Below are 17274 nucleotides of genomic sequence, written 5' to 3'. Positions count from 1 at the left end.
ATGATATAAACATTGCATTCAAAACCAAAAATTCAGTGGGAAAAAATAAAAACGGCTAAGATATCACATACATTGTAATATCAAATACGTCATGACGGGAGACTCGGTATTCTAATTCCCTTAAAATTTTAGAAACTGATGATAATTCTAAGTTTTCAAAACATGATCACAACCAACTTTTGTAAATCTGCTGTAAAATTCGCTATCCAATCATATTCATCGTTATAACATACAGAAAAATAAACCACACCCATTCAAGTCGGCCATTTTGGATTTTTCTAACTTCTTCACCTGCAAAATCTGGGTGAGTATCAGCATAGTTTACACGCAATTCCGTACTAATACAATTTATAAAAGACAAATAAGTTTGAGATAAAGTTATTACAGAGGCCAAAAAATATTCCAAGTTTAAACGTAGTACACAGAACAAAATAAGTCTCCGGAAGGACTGTCAATCTTGACATTTTTAGGATTGTTGACATAATTTTGAGATCAAATTATCATTAAATTTCACCCTTCGTCTATTTGTCAATTACCCGCTTTGAAAATGTATTGGCAAATTTTTTAACTTTAATTGACTATCAAGTGTTGACACTCTATCAGTTTGAATTGCAGACCACTTCCTTGAAGAAAAAGATTTGACAGGTGTTTTTTTTAGCACACCTGGCCCGGGGCGAAAATATAATCTGGCCATTGATAAAAAAAAATATAGTCCAAAGTTAAAATTTTAAGTGTTTCATGGCAGAAAAAAAAGGATATTTCAAATGTCTATTTGGGTGTGACCAAATGAATTGGCCTGTCATGTCTAGATCTGCATGTTATTGTTTTATAAGTTCATCATTTGTTAAACAAATTTTTCATTGACAAATTGCAAATGACAATCACTTATATAAATACATGCAATACCAGAACTATTTCATATAAAATCACGATTGTCATCATCATGATAATATTGAAATAATATTTTATTTAAAAAAATATTCTACAAACAAGTATACATTGTACATGTACCCTATAAATTTGTAACAGGTAAACCATAAACTTTAACCAAGGATGTATTACATCCTTGCTCATACATTATGATACTGTACTAAATACTTATTTCATATAAAAAAGAAGATTTATTTCATTCAATAGTCAGTCAGGGGTACTACTTGTACAAGTGTATTTTATTTACTTGAAGAAGTAAAAAAAAGTATACACATATAAGTTAATTTGTAGGATACTTGATGAATGAATTCTTTATTTGCAAAGCAGTAGTTACATGCTATAGCAACACAAACATATTTACATTGTGACACACAATAAACAACAGAGAACAATTTAATAAGATATTACAATAGAAAAATGATCAACTTATTAAATGTGATCTAATCTGCCAGGCAGATTTCAAATAATTACATAATTTTCCAACTAAAGATCTAGATTTGGTTTGATACAAATACATAAGTTTTGTCACATTTGGCCATGAACAGTAATAATTTGGTAAAAACTGCAGTCGTACATATCTATACACAGGACACACTAGAGTAAAATGGTACTCATCTTCAACACTTTTCATATTACAACAAGTACATAATCTGTTTTCTCTTAGTATATTTGTATAACGGCCTATCTCAACATTTAACTTCATAGTACCACTACGTAGCTTTGTGAAAAAATGTGAATTATAGTTATAATCTACGTAATCTTCAAAACAAAAATCTAATTTTAAAATTCTGTACATAGTAATTTTCTCACAGTCCTGCATAGATGCAGACCAGCTTTGAATCTATTGATCTTTTAATCTAGTTTTTATTACATCTAATGATATATTCATACCAGACTGCTGGTACCATACAAAGTTTAAACCAATACTAAACAATAGGTCACGAACATTAGAAACCCAATTAGTTTTTCCAGTATTTGCATCTCTGAGTAACAATATATAGATATCATACACAATAAGTGGTTTATGAGTTACAATTTTTAACCAGTATTTTAAAACTTTTTGTTTTCTTATTACATTCATTGGCAAACCAGGGCTCGACATTACCGTTTGTCCGATTGTCCGGGACAAGTGGAAATAGGTGTCGGGCAAGTAGATTCATCTTACTACTTGTCCGATGGGACAAGTGAAAAAATCGATGTCAGATGTTTATAGATCAAATTCAAGACTTATACATTCCTAAAAACATGAATGATTGTTTTATTGTTCATACAAAATGAAATAAATATTCATTGATTGAACCAGAGACATGTAAACTTGTATAATATGTCTCTGATTGAACGTATTTGAACATGCTGGCAGCCATTGACCAGGGGAAATAAGTAAGGGGAAGTAACCCAATGTTAATGTTTCTTCTTAGTATAAGCCTCCTTGAATTAGGAGCACCTCCATATGCATGATATGGAGTTCTACCATTGTTTACCTTAACTTTAAAATTTTAAATTAAAGTTTGTGTCATTTGATTTTGCTTTTAAGCATAACATTAAATTAAGAAAGGTTTTATTTAATAAGAAATATATGTTAAAATAATAAGTTAAGATGTAAAAATTAAAAAAAATCTAAAAAGGCAGATTTTTTACTAAAATATTTTATGTACTTCCTGATCATATATCATGTATATCAATGTATGTAAAAATCAAAATAAATTGTAAAATCTTGTTTGGCACCATCAATAAATTTATAAAAAGGTGCCAGGTGTATTTGGTTTACACCATACCACTACTTCAGAATGAATATAGGTCCATGAATAGGAGAACCTAGTGGTATGGAAAGAGATATGATTTAATGATCGACACATGATAGTGACAATGAGTCAGAGAGCTCATACTGGCAAATAAGCCTTCAGTCTGAAATAACAAAATGAATTTCGATGTGGTATTCATATAACATAATAAAATGCCTCCTTTATTGATCTTTATTAGGTACAATCAAAGGGAAAGTGTTATTATTGCAAATAGCATATATTATCAATATGGAGGAATTTCAATTAAAAATTCGGACAAGTGAGTTCAGAGTTCGGACAAGTTAATTTTCTTGCAACTTGTCCGAAGGGACAAGTTAGAAAAAATGATAATGTAGAGGCCTGCAAACGCCCTAGTACTTTTACCCAGTTTCAAAATAGATCGACAAAAACGGTTATGGATAATTTCAACATCATTTCCACGATGGAAACCCCAAATTTCCGAGGCATAATTTATCACAGACGCAACCATACTATCGAACAAATCACATTTCTTTTTCTTCGTCAAGTATAAACCATTTGTAGAATTATTCAGAGCTGCCAAAGATCGTGAACCTTGTAAGGCTAATCGCTTTTGTGTTTTTAAAAATTTTCCATTACAGTGTATCAGCATACCAAGATATATATACGAATCGACAATTTCTAGTTCTTCGTTGTTGTAGAAAAATTTTGCAGTTACGGGTTGCCAGCCATTTTTTAATACAACAACTTTCGTTTTGTTAATATTCACTTCTATATTCCATTTATTACAATAAATAAGTAGTTTATCAAGTAGTTCCTGTAGAATTTCAGGAGATTTCCCAAATAATATAGTATCGTCTGCAAATAGTATTAAGTATATCAGAACTTCATTAATGTTAACTATGTCAGCTGAAGGACTAATTTCCATGTCTTCAATCAAGTCATTTATAAAAAATAAAAACAGTAAAGGTGATAAGGGCTCCCCTTGTTTTACACCAAGAAAATTTTCGAATGAGTCGGACAGTAAATCAGCAGTTTTGACACACATTTTTACAGATGAATATACTGATCTAGCCATAGTTACAAATTTTGAGCTAACACCACTCCGTAATAGTTTATAAATGAGAATCCTCCTGCTAATTTTGTCGAACGCTTTACAGAAATCCACAAACGAACAATAAAGTTTTTGTTTATTTTGAAGTGTATGCGAAATTATTCCAAATAAAATAAATATAGCGTCTACAGTTGACTTGCCGGGTCTAAATCCAAATTGGTTATCGATTAATATGTCTTCTTCTTCGGACCAATTGAGTAAACGATTTGTCAAAATGATAGTATAAAGTTTCGATAAAACACTGATCAATACAATGGGACGATAATTATTAGGATCAGATAGATCACCACTCTTATACTTATACAAGTGAATTTTATTTACTTGTATAGGTAAAAAAATAAATGGCTTAGTTATGTCTCTTAGTCATTCAGAATTTTTTACTTGTATAAGTAAAAAAATCATCCTTTCTTCTTTTCTTGAAATCTTAAGATTTCTTTGCTCTAATAGAATTTTAAATTGTGTACCTATTGCAGATGTCTTTACTAATCATTTAAGTGTAATTTCATGGAAAATGAAAGTCTCATTTGTCTGTTCTCTTCTTAACACTGCTCATTTACAAGCCCCAAAGGAGTAATTTTTGAATGCCTTGCGCAAATATACAAGATCTTTGCTCAATCAGTTTCTTTGATGAATTAATGAGATGAAACATTGAACTTTAATGAAAAAAATAAATGAGCAAACCTGGGAAAAATCATTAAAGGCATGATTTTACATCTCAAAACTTGAGGATTTTTGTGGGATTGTAAGAAAAATTTACTTATACAAGTAAATTTTACAGAAAAGTGAGAGGAGATTATTCAAACATTATTTATTTACTTATATGTGTATATTTTTTTTTCACTTCTTCAAGTAAATACAATGTAACATACACTTGTACAAGTAGTAACCCTGACTGATAGTGTTTTTTCCTCTGTAATTGTTGAAATTTTCATTACAACTATTAGTTAAAAATAAAATGAATGAACAGCATAAAGCTCTTTTCTGTCAATCCTTCTTGTACATGTTGTATGTCTGACAGAAACAGCAGTTTCACAAATCTTATTCGTTATTAGTCTAATGACAACATGTCACTTATATAAGTAGCTCTTTGAATATAGAATTTAAATTCAATTTAAATGACAACAAAACTTATTCACCAAAACTATTTTGTGAATTTCTAGTTTGGGGATGGGGTTGCAAAACTCACTGGATCAGTATATGATAATGTTTCTGTATTAAGACTCAAGATAATTCATTAGTATTGTTGAATACTTGAGGGTGAATAACCATTGAACTCTTAGAATCATCAACCATGACATTTATTAACATGATTAAAAAAGAAATAGAAATGTGTAGTACTTATCATTTTCTTATTTGGGGACACTGGTTTTTTTTGACAGTAAAGTGCAGAATCTGGTATGGACAGACTTGCATATGCATGTTGTCATTATTGTGTTATAAAATAAGAATTATATAAGTATTAAAAGGAAACTGAAATGAATCAACAACACACACATGAAAGAGGAAAGGAAATATATCATGCTGATCACAACTCTCCATGTTATTTGGATGTAGAGTTGTCTTATTGCCACCCATACCACATCATTTTATATATATCTATTAGGCATAAATACACAAAATGTATTTTATGATTATATGACACATTACACATGCAAGTAAGCCAAAACATTTCCCTAATCAGACATATTTTGATAAAATAGGCAATATTATGGGTACAGGACCATAAATTCAAACACTAGCTATAGTTCCCCATGATTCTGAAGTGGGCTGGATTTACCAATTGGCATTAAACAAACATCAACATTAATTTATCAAAATCCTGAAGAAATGATATTGTCTAAATGACTAATGTAATGTGATAATTTTCTGGTTTTATAACAAACAGGTCAAATGTCATTTTAACAATAATTTACCAATTGAAAGAGTAGAGCTATCCCATCTACTTAACCGAAAGAGCAATTGATGTGTAACTATATTGAAAGGAATTTAAAGATTAGAAAGGTCTTAAAGCTATTTAGTTATTGAAATATTTGATATTTACTATGTATCCTAAATATTGAAGTTCATTATGTAATGAATTATTACATAAAATTTCAACTGAAAACATTTTTCTTACCTTTGAACTTGTCAATGTGCGTTGTCATAGCCATGACAGAAACTCATCCATAAGTTCCTTCATAGAGAAAGACAAACCCAATGTCATAGACTGCCTTGACACATGGCATGCTGGGAAAGAAGTAAGGAAAGCTATAACAAAAGTAGCAAAAGGTGCAAAAAAAAACCATGGAGTATTATGGCATAGAGAGTTGGCAGATAAAGTGGCAGGGGTAAAGACCCATACATACTGGGCAATGAAAAATTGTGAAGGATCAACTCAGAGATTCATTGCATCACTTGACAATATTGTTAACCATTACAAGAACAACCATCAATGGTGCCATCCAACTTCACGATGTAAAACTGAACCTCATTATACATTATCCCGAACTATGATAAGAGATGACATTGCAGCTGGACTTTTGAGAAAGGCTATAAAGTCCTTGTATATGTACAAAAAGCCAGGGAAATATATACATTGTTTGAATACGCATTATATCGAAAGTTTTCACAATACACTACTGTTATATGTTGACAAAAGGGTTCATTATGGAGAAAAAACTTATGAAATCAGAACGGGCTTAGGGATTTTGGATTGGAATGAACATGTTGATCGTCCAGTGTCTTCTGAGAAAGTGTTCCGTCGTGCTGCACAAACACGTAATCGTGCACCTGAAAGGGTTCTAAAACCTAAAACATATTTATTTGTGAGAAATTTATGGGATATTTATTGCAACTTTCTTACGGGTGACATTCAACCTTTTAATATCTGTGATACTATTCAGGAAAACAATGTTGAAGATGAAAGCATACTTCAGGAAAGTGAAGATAGTGAAAATGACGAATCTGACGATGATATTTAATTGTGATATATTCTTTTGTATGTATTTATTTTCAGAGTGCAATTATTTGTATAAATTGAAGTTTTATTTTTTTTCTTATTATTTATATTTGAAATTGTCCTAGTACAACACATGTAAAATATGGTCAATAAGCTTTTTCTCACTTTCAAAAAGCATGATGGATGTGTCCACTTCTTGAGCAAAAGTGTCCACATTTGTCTTTCTTCAATGAAGTAATATACACAAATATGAAAAAAGTATTGAATAAAAGTACATTGTCATGGTTACAAATCAAAATGATCAATTGAAACGAACTTACATGTAAAGATATGGAAACATTAAAAATTGTAAACACACTTTATATTTTGACCTTCATTATACATTCTTTACCTAATGACATTTCAAGTGATTGTAACAAAAGTAAAACAAGGCTAGGCATCTGCAAGTCATCAGCTTCTTGTTGTCAAATGTATGGTCATAAATTCATTGATAAAGAGAAACCATACAGTGACTTTTCTCATCACCAAACTGATCAGAAAGCGGTGTACTTCGGGCTTTAAAAGGAAATGAAAAATAAAGCATTTTGAATTAGAACAGTCATCACCATTACTTTTAAAAATAATTCAGAAATATGTGTTGATAAAGAAAAATGACACTGTTATGATATGATCTACCTGTTTCTTGTGTTAATGAGTCAATACATGCAGTCTTGTGAAAGTGGAATCTGTATATTTCATCACAGCCTACAGTTAGAGTTTCCTAGATAGTTCAGTTTTAATGGTGAATGTTTTACAGTGCTATAAGTTATATTTATTGTAATCATGGAAATACAATTTATGTAATTTTCAGAAACAAGCATTTTAATCAGGCGGCGTGCTGATTCAAGGAGGCATCTATAGCGCTATTTATGCTTCATACAGACAAAAAAAAACTATATATGTTTTAGCTTTTTGTACTGGAAAATTTATAACAAATTAAAATTCAGAATGTATGTCATTGAAAAGAATCCCCCCTTTTCTTTTTCTGTCAATTTTTTTTTAAATATAATATACATAACCAAATTGACAATTAATAATCCCATCTTCATTGTTTTTGTAGTATGTAGAATGTACATACATTGTAATTGCCAATACATTAAAAATAAAATACATATATAATGATCATAAAAATGTTGCACAATTGATGATCAAGGACCATTATATATTATAATATATTAGCAATTAAAATAATTCATGTTTATCAATATGTTATTATATAATTACATTACATGTTTCCCAAAAAGTCAAAAGTGGGTTTAAATTTAGTATCGGAAATACCAGAATACCAATATACACATTTTGCACAGCTTGTACTTCAATCATCAAAGTTTGAGGAAATGATTTGTAAAGAATAACCATTGTTAATTGTATTTCTAGCAGATTACATGTATATTGTAAATCATCATGATCATATTGATGTTATTTGTGTATTACTAATCCAAAGATGTTTACCTTTTTTACAGGTACAAACAAATATATGATTTATATATATACATGTAGGTGAAAGTTGCCTCTAGATAATTTAACTATTGGTACAAGTACATGTATGTCCAGACTATTTTGAAAAAAATACATGTAGTTTTGTAAATACATGTGCTTCCTGCTGGAATAAATTTTCATTTGATAACATATACTGGACCACTTTTCGGGTATAAGGAAATTTGATTTATAAAATGAAGTTGGATACACAAAATAAAATCAACTTAGGACAAATTTGTTTACACTTTGAAAGTTAAAATCATTGTAATATTTATCTGGAAAGTTATTAATCCTAACAGGGAAACTAAGAAAGCCATTTATTAGTCAAATTACATTTGTGTTCATGAAGAGTTCTTGTAAGTCATAGTTATTTTTTTCTAACAAATTTTGCAAATACTTGAAATTTTAGAAAGGAACATATACATTATATATGAATGAACCAGTGTTTGTGTAAATTACAAACATGTACATCGAGAGTTTACTGTCTAGGATGATGTATCACTACAAAGCCAAATATTAGAAATGTTTTCATCATACATTTTTTACATGTACACAGTAGGAGATTAATTACTCTTGTTACGATTAGACTGAAAACTGTATATTGTAGTTTCAAAATAAGCAAGTTTTTTTTATTATTTTCAGATCCTGAGATAAATTATAAACAGCAACATGTCGATTCATGATGAAATGACGGCCACTAGTGATAGTTTTTGGGAAATAGGAAAATATAGTCGGACTGTGAAACGATGTGACAATGGATACAAACTTTGTGATAATTTACGTCAGCTTATAGAACAGAGAGCAGAAATAGAAAAAGGATATTCAAAAAATTTACTAGGTTGGACTAAAAAATGGAATGATTTTCTCGATAAAGGTATGTATAGTCACCATGGTCACTGAAAAATCTGTAAATATAAAATAAGATATAAATGGGGAAACAACTAAATACATATATATATATATATATATATATATATTGTATCTACATGTTAGTGATGTTACCATACTTGTGTGACTTCACCAAGTTGTGTATGTAACATTTACAGTAAGAGTACATTTCTTACCATGTACTCATGAACAATGTATCGTGTCTAAGTGAGGCTACTTTCCAAAAGAAAATGCAGGAGACATTCATTTGTACAATGTACAATGATACATGTACATGTCTATAGTCAATATACACATATATATGTATAATATTAGTGTTTTTCATTTGGATTTCTTTGTTTTATATTAATTGAAAATAGTATATTTCTGAAACAAAAATAAGAATGCTGTATGAAATGTCAATTAATGTACTGTAGACTGGAAAAAGCATTAAATTTAAGGAAAAACGGGTTGATGTCATCTGTTTTACTGTTATCCCAAAAAACTTAACAGCCACATTTGTGTGGACATAATTGTAGGTCCAGAATATGGAACAACACAAGCAATGTGGAGAGGACTTCTAGAGGAAGCCAATAGTACAGCTGATTTACATACAATTGTAGCAGAGAACCTGATGCAGAAAGTTTATCAGGGAATCAAATCATGGCAGAAAGAAAATTACCACAAATCTATGATGCACTATAAAGAAACAAAGGAATTCGATGATGGATTCAAAAAGGTAAGTTTTGGCATTTTAAGTTTAGTAAGAGTGAATGAAAGATATAATCGCTATTTTGTGCATTTTTCCTTTGATCTTTTTTTGTGATAATTTCCATATCATGCTTCTAGCTTGAGATGGAAAAATTATCGCTAGAAACTAAGGAGGCCACGTGGCGTTGCTAACGGAATTGACATTGAAATTGACAACGTCGTCATAGATAAAATAGCGATAAACAGATTATCATTGGTCATCTCAACTCAATTGCTTTTCTCACTTTCGCTGTACCAGCTCAAGCTAGAAAATCAATCTCGTTGAGATAATCAACGATAATCTATAATTATAGAGTTGTTTCCTTTGAAGATTATTTGCGTCTTTACCAATAACTTATCATTTTACATCAAACTGCGAATTATTTTTTGCTAAAACATTTTAGTATTACTTCAATCATGTTCTGTGTGGATTAGCAAACAGTTTCTTTATTCATTGTTATTTATAAATGCTAATTTTTGCTCCTTACAAAATTGACTGTTAATCTCAGAGTGTCAGAGTACTTGAACATACATTTTAATATGATTATCAGTTGAGTTACTAGCTTTATGGGAAGACAGTTCAAGGCACACATAAATGTCTTATTTATTTTTGAGATCAAAGCATTACTTTAAGTGGACTTTATAAACATAAAGATTTATAAAGAGTGAAGTTGTTCAAAGTATGTTAAGTGCATCAGTCAGGACAGTGAAATACAATTAGATTTTCAAATTTTTAGATATTTTGATTCATAACTTTTTTGTACGGATGAAATTTTTCGTCACCTTTTAATTTCATGAAAATGATGTTTTCTGTGCCTACAAACCGATTTGCAACATACATGACATAGTACAAATTAGGATAAGGAGGACTAACTACTGAACTTGGGTTCTTAATTTTATGTTCAAAAGTCCTACAGTGAATAATTCGAAGCTTTAAGATAAACATTTATTGTACTTTCTGAATAACTACCAACTGAACATAGAGAACTGTACAAGACAATAATTTGTTAAGTACATTTAGTTGTTCTTATAAATGGAAATTCATGCAGATTTCCTTGAATACTAATAAGACTCTTCCAATTCCTTTTCAATCCTTTGATCCTAATGTTAATAAGAAATTGTATGGTGTCATAGCAAGAGTCCATCTTGTTAGGAATGAAGTAGTATAAAGGGCACTTGTTTGTTCATGTATTCTTTTGTCACTGTAGTCTCATGGTTGTACAAATGTAGGTGTACAAATGTAGTATCTATTTATTAAAAAAACAATATACTTGACTAGATCAAAATGTTTGGTTTGAGCGCCTTATTTTACTGAAGAAGACCCTAGCTAAATTTGATTTATATTTTAAAATTTACCACTTCACAGTATGACAGTAATGTAACTTCAGAAATTATTGCAAGATTTTTATTAATGCAAAAAAAATGTCCATTATTTCACAAATCACAATAATTTCTGAATTAACATTAGATTTATTTAAAATATGTACATATACCATATCATGCCTTTCGTTTCCTTGTATGAAATAAAGATAACCAATGCGTAATAGATGTACACTGACTCGCTTACACACGTGTAAGTGTTTTAAGTACATGTGTATGTATAATCATGATAATCTCATCATATTTAAGATCAACTGTTACAATCTGTACAAAGTACAAGATGTATTACAGATTTTGTTAATCATTTATCAATCTATAGATATTTAACAAAAGATAAACATCATAAGTACAAGGAAAATGTGATTACAAACAATGTACTAATCACTTCTGAGTGGAGATAGAATTAAGGATGAATACCATGTCATCATATCATGTCCTCAGGCTGTTTATATTTATATAACTAATAGTTTATGGTGTTTTCACTACCTAGTTAGTCTGGTTATCATGTTCATGATGTTGTGATTTATTGTTACATATTTATAGTGCAATCTAGGTCAGACCTTGAATAGACACACAAATTGAAAAATTATGTACATGTGTGAACATACCCATTTAAAACCTATTTTATTTGTTTATTTAAAGGAATTTCACTTTTTATACATGTACATGTATGCTATGAACTTTTGATTTACATACAGGTTATGAATATGAATAAATAGAGATGTGTGACTGTGTTAAACATGTCCATTAATTACAAACAAATGTAAACAGGAGTCTAACGAAACATTGAGAAAATATGGTCTTGAACAACCTTTTGCAAGTCATGAATAAATTTATCATAGGAAAACGAAGGTTTCTATCATACAATATTTCTTTATAGACAATGAGGACAGAATTTCAAATACAGAAGAAAACACATAGAAAACATATGAATATTTGATGTACTATATATAGCGTGACCTGCATGTTCATGTGGTCCTTACAAGAATTTCATGATACAAATATGTAGCTATATAGAGTCAGAGAATATAAATATACACCACGTGCTATACAACTAGTAATGGGCTGGTAAAAACAGCACACTTTGTATGTAAACATAGAAATGTACATTTTACCAATATGTTTTACCTTAGAAGGTGGGGATCAGCTTGCTCGTAGAAATAATGACCCTTAGCTTTGATTTGTTTTTGTACAACTCATTCATTGATAACATATATAACTAATGCACTGATCTTAATGGGTTGTACATTTGTAATTTATATTCCTGAAAGAGAACATTAATTTTTCTTCGTTTGAATTTAAAATTTGCAGTAGAAGTGTGACAAGGTTAGATGTTATGTTTTAATTGACCTGAATTTGTCAAGACCTGTCATAAAAAAATTGTATCAGATTTTAGTGTCATTAAAATCATGCACCATGTTACAATACAACTTACAAGGCCATGAAATTCAGTTCATCAACAAAGAAAAGACATGTAAAATATGTTGATGATTTGACTGAGAATAGTAGGGGACATTGTTATACTGTAAAAAGATACTGTATTATAAAAATATAGATTTAAATACTTGGTCCAGCTCTGCTCAGTATTCATACTGTTTACATTATTGTATTACCCGAATACCACATGTATACTGAGCCAAAAAAGTTTAGCAACAAAAATGTAAAATTTTATTTTATTACAAAATTATAACAATATATAATTTTAATAATAAAAAAATGGAATTATGATATGTCAGCAGCAACGTGAATGTTTATCACTCACATTCATTAGGATTTTTTTGTATGGAGCGCGGGAGGGTCAAAATGCTTTAATGAGTATAGTGTTTCTCAAAATCAATTTCTCAGCCATGGTCTAAGTGCACCAATGAAGGATTGGCAGGCACACCAGCAGCTTCCCTTAGTCAATGCACTACTTTATTAGCCGGAAAAAACTTGTCATGTGTTTTCGTAAAGCGAAGGAAGCGATCCTCCCTTGACGATAGTTTTTTTTTGTCTACGAGATATCGACCTATCCTGTGCAGTTGTAATTGTCGATATCTGTTTGTTAGTCTCTAATCTGTTGCCTTGTGCACATTATATCGAGCAAAGATGTCAGCAACCCTCATTTCGGCATCAACCATTTCAAGATCTTTCTGACTGTCATTTTCGGGGAGGCCTGGTTGAAGCCCCATGCAATTTTTTCAAAGGTGTTTGTGTTTTTCTTACCAATGTTGTGTTTCTGAACGTTAGTGAAAAAGAAATTTTTAATATCGCTTTAAAAGTACAGGTACAGAAGGTAAAACATCATTTACACGTGCAAAGCTGATATGGCGCGAAATCAATCAGCAGGAAAAAAGTACAACTGTTTTAAATTACAGGTAAAACTTAGGATTATACCAATGATGTTTAAATATTTTTTTCCAAAAACAACAAAAAAATATTTTTAAAAAAAAAGTGTTGCTAAACTTTTTTGGCTCAGTATATATAGTTTCAGGACTGGTCATTTCTTGATTGTTATTGATTATACACAATTTGTATGTTTTCGTTATTGTTAGGTTCCACTGTTAGCATGAACTTAAATATCACATCTTGTCCGATTATTCTACTCTGTTCAGGCTGTAGTTACGTTCATGCATTTTGACTCCATTCAAAAGTCTGATAGGTCAGTTATTAATAGTAAAGAGGGTGACTTTTATATTCTGGTTCACTTCATATACATTTTTGTATTTTGACTAGGTATTTTGGAATGATGTTCAAAAGTACTGTAAATGAGGAGACATGTCAAATTCACTTTTTGAGCTCAATGAAAAAAATTGCCTTGTAAATTCTTGAGAAAACTGGATATTTCCAAATTGGCTCTGATATTATATAACAGCCCTCAGACTTTGATTATTTCTCAACTTCCTACTTTTTTCTTGATAACATATTCACATTTGTGCATTACATAATAGCTATTTGTACATGTATCTTGTGTCTCCCAGTCTCAGCATCATATACTGGGTTGGCAATATGTGCATCTAGTGAGTCCTGCAATGATATAATGTCCCAGGCACATTGATTAACACTGCCTTTCCAGATGTGGCTCCACTTTGTATTTTGGTACATTTGATAGAAACCGTTTTTTAAACTCCTTCAGAAAACGATGATAGTCTGTTGGAAGGGGATGATAAATGACTGACATGTGTTAAGAGAGAGCCATATCTCTTGCATGTTAAAGACACCCTTGTAGACTTTGAAAAAGAGCAGACTTATGCCGCTACAAGGCAGCTCCCACACCCGCAAAGTGGAAAGGGATTAATATAAGTTGCAAAACTTGTTTCCAAATCCACTATAAATAAATACATGTATGTTTAAACTTAACTGCTACCAGTACTTAACAACAGTTAATGCTTATGTTTCAGTAAATTTTTATCAGGAAGCTAGATTTACTATTACATTCTAGAATGAACAGGTCCATAAATGATATTTAATCAGAAAGATACCTGTTTCATTTTGGAAATTGCTGTTTTAGTACAGAAATTCTTTAGTTTATCTTTGTACAAAAATATTTATATATACAAATAAAAAGAATATTCATGTCTGTCTTTTTTTTTTGCCTACCGCAGCAGGGTAGTCTGTCCATAATGTACAAGGCTAAAGTTTTGATAAGTGGTGATTTAAATATATTCTCTTTTTCTGTTGCACTTTCCTTGCTAGATTCAACATAACAATTACTTCACAATATTATCTTGTATTTTTTCAGGCCCAGAAACCATGGGAAAAGAAATACACAAAAGTAATGTCCAATAGAAAAGATTACCACAATGCTTGTAAAGCAGAGAAAAGTACAGCTAACCAAGTGAATAACATGAGAAGTGATGACTCAGTAGCTTTAGATACTGTAAGTAACCAAGTGAATAACATGAGAAGTGATGACTCAGTAGCTTTAGATACTGTAAGTAACCAAGTGAATAACATGAGAAGTGATGACTCAGTAGCTTTAGATACTGTAAGTAACCAAGTGAATAACATGAGAAGTGATGACTCAGTAGCTTTAGATACTGTAAGTAACCAAGTGAATAACATGAAAAGTGATGACTCAGTAGCTTTAGACACTGTAAGTACATATCTATGGGTGAATGAACTCATTGCAAAGAAGGGTTGGAATCTGTTTTTGAATGGATAGTGAAATCTCCATGTACAGATGCTGTTATGTAATAGTTATGTTCAGAGACATACACATGTTCTTGATGCCATTTGTCCTGCAATCAGATATATTTTTTTGCTCTTCATTAGAAGTTTTTATCAACAAACAAAACTATTGTCATGCAATGATAACAAGTTACCCAGTTTGGTCTTAAATATTAATTGAATTTGTTAAAAATAATAGCATGATCATACATGTTACATAGAAAGAAAATAAATAATATGAGGCAGGTGTTACCTATGAAAGATGATGAAGTTCATTGCAGTATTACTAGTGATTATTGCAAAATTAAAACTACAGTTATAATGATTTTGAATCTTATTACTAAAACCATCAATTATTTTTACATTTTACGAATTATGATGTTTAGTACAAAAAATCAATAATTTAAAACCAATCATTTACTATAACTTTATCTTAACTTTGTTTGTGAAAAAATAAATATCTTAGTTAGAAAACTGCTACATGTATGTGCAGACATAGCCAAAAAATCCTTGAAAAGTTTAGTAGGAAGCACCAACTTGTCAGTTGTCTGCAGATGGTTTTATGTACTGTAATGTCATAGTTTGTATGGTGTGAAAATGTTTGTGGTTTTCAAGAGTACTTGTACATACCACAAGTAGGTGAAGTGCACTATAAGTGCAGGTGAGGAAGTGCAAATATTGGATAATTGGAAGTACAAAATTGTAATTTATTGGTATTATGTAATAAGCACCTTTCAGAATTATCAGGAAACATTTTTAGTCTAAATCTCTTCTAGTAACAAATTCTGGTTTAATAATTATATATACAGTGAAACCTGACTAAACCGAATCCTGTATAAACCGAAAACCTGTATAAACCAAACATGTTTGTAGGCACCGTCATATCAAATTATGTGCATTGTGAACCTGATATAACCGAACATCGGCCAAAACCGAACAAAATCTCAAGTCCAGAGGTGGTTCGGTTTAAACAGGTTTAACTGTACCATGTGTCTAGATTCTAATACTTTATGAAGATGATGAATACATTAGAAATTTTAAATGAACCTATATTTTCTTCATATTTTTTGTAAATTTAATGTCTGTTTACTATATGTATGTACATGTATTACCTAATGGTTGCAGCAACTGGTTTGTTTTTTATAAACGCTGATTGTCATGCAGTGAAGTTAATTGTGGAAAAGGGTTCCTCATATTGTTCCTAACCTTTATCATGATCGTCTGAATAAATCACATTTGTCTGAATGTTAATCATGTGGAATATTATCTATCTGCATCTGCCCATGTTTAAAAAGTGATGAGAATGAGGTTTTTTCTTTCAGGAAAATAAAAGTTATTGCCTTGAAACTTAAGAAATCCTCTTGGTCTGATGTCCTGTACATTTTAATTTTTATCATGCCTTTATATGGTCTTGTCTGAACTAGCTGAGAAGTAAATGTATGTGATGTGTATTCTCATCCAGAGACAGCCTTTATAAATAATATATATCTTAGAATAGTATTTCAGAAAGTAAACTAAATAGAAGCTACTCAATCCATACTTTGTATTCAGATCTGGCATATGAAGTTTTATCTGTCACCTCATTTTCATGCTCCAATGGTATGGTGTACATTTACGTCCATGTAAGAGGAGGTTATATAGAATCTTTGTATGGTGTACATTTACGTCCATGTAAGAAGAGTTGACTGACCTTTACCTTTAGTTTGTAGAACCATGCAAGGTTATCAAGGCCATCTGACAGTGTTCACCCGTTGTTGACCTTATTTTCATCATTTCATGGTTGATTGATTCCCATTTCTTATAGCTTTATTGTTAGCTTTCTGTAATTTTTAAATATGTATGTGCCGTAGTGGAAAAAAATCAGCATG

General features: G+C 30.6%; 1 protein-coding gene across 3 annotated transcripts in view; it reads left to right on the top strand.

The window, feature by feature from the left end:
- The first annotated feature begins 213 nt into the window (after window positions 1-213).
- Window positions 214-17274, top strand: part of LOC134685627 (protein kinase C and casein kinase substrate in neurons protein 2-like) — a 33148-nt gene continuing 16087 nt past the window's right edge. Inside the window, exons 1-4 of one of the 3 annotated variants that reach the window (XM_063545549.1) lie at window positions 214-304; window positions 8903-9134; window positions 9667-9866; window positions 14979-15116. In XM_063545549.1, coding sequence (XP_063401619.1) covers window positions 8930-9134; window positions 9667-9866; window positions 14979-15116 — 543 coding nt within the window. In that variant the 5' untranslated portion in view covers window positions 214-304; window positions 8903-8929. Of the gene's footprint in view, window positions 305-8244; window positions 8431-8902; window positions 9135-9666; window positions 9867-14978; window positions 15117-17274 lie in introns of those variants that run through there. The other 2 variants (XM_063545548.1, XM_063545550.1) reach the window with 2 other exon arrangements.

The sequence above is a fragment of the Mytilus trossulus genome, chromosome 9 (genome assembly GCF_036588685.1).
Source record: "Mytilus trossulus isolate FHL-02 chromosome 9, PNRI_Mtr1.1.1.hap1, whole genome shotgun sequence".
NCBI classification, from domain to species: Eukaryota; Metazoa; Mollusca; class Bivalvia; order Mytilida; family Mytilidae; genus Mytilus; species Mytilus trossulus.
The sequence above is the reverse complement of the archived record's forward strand: the minus strand, read 5'-3'. Positions and strand labels throughout refer to the sequence as shown.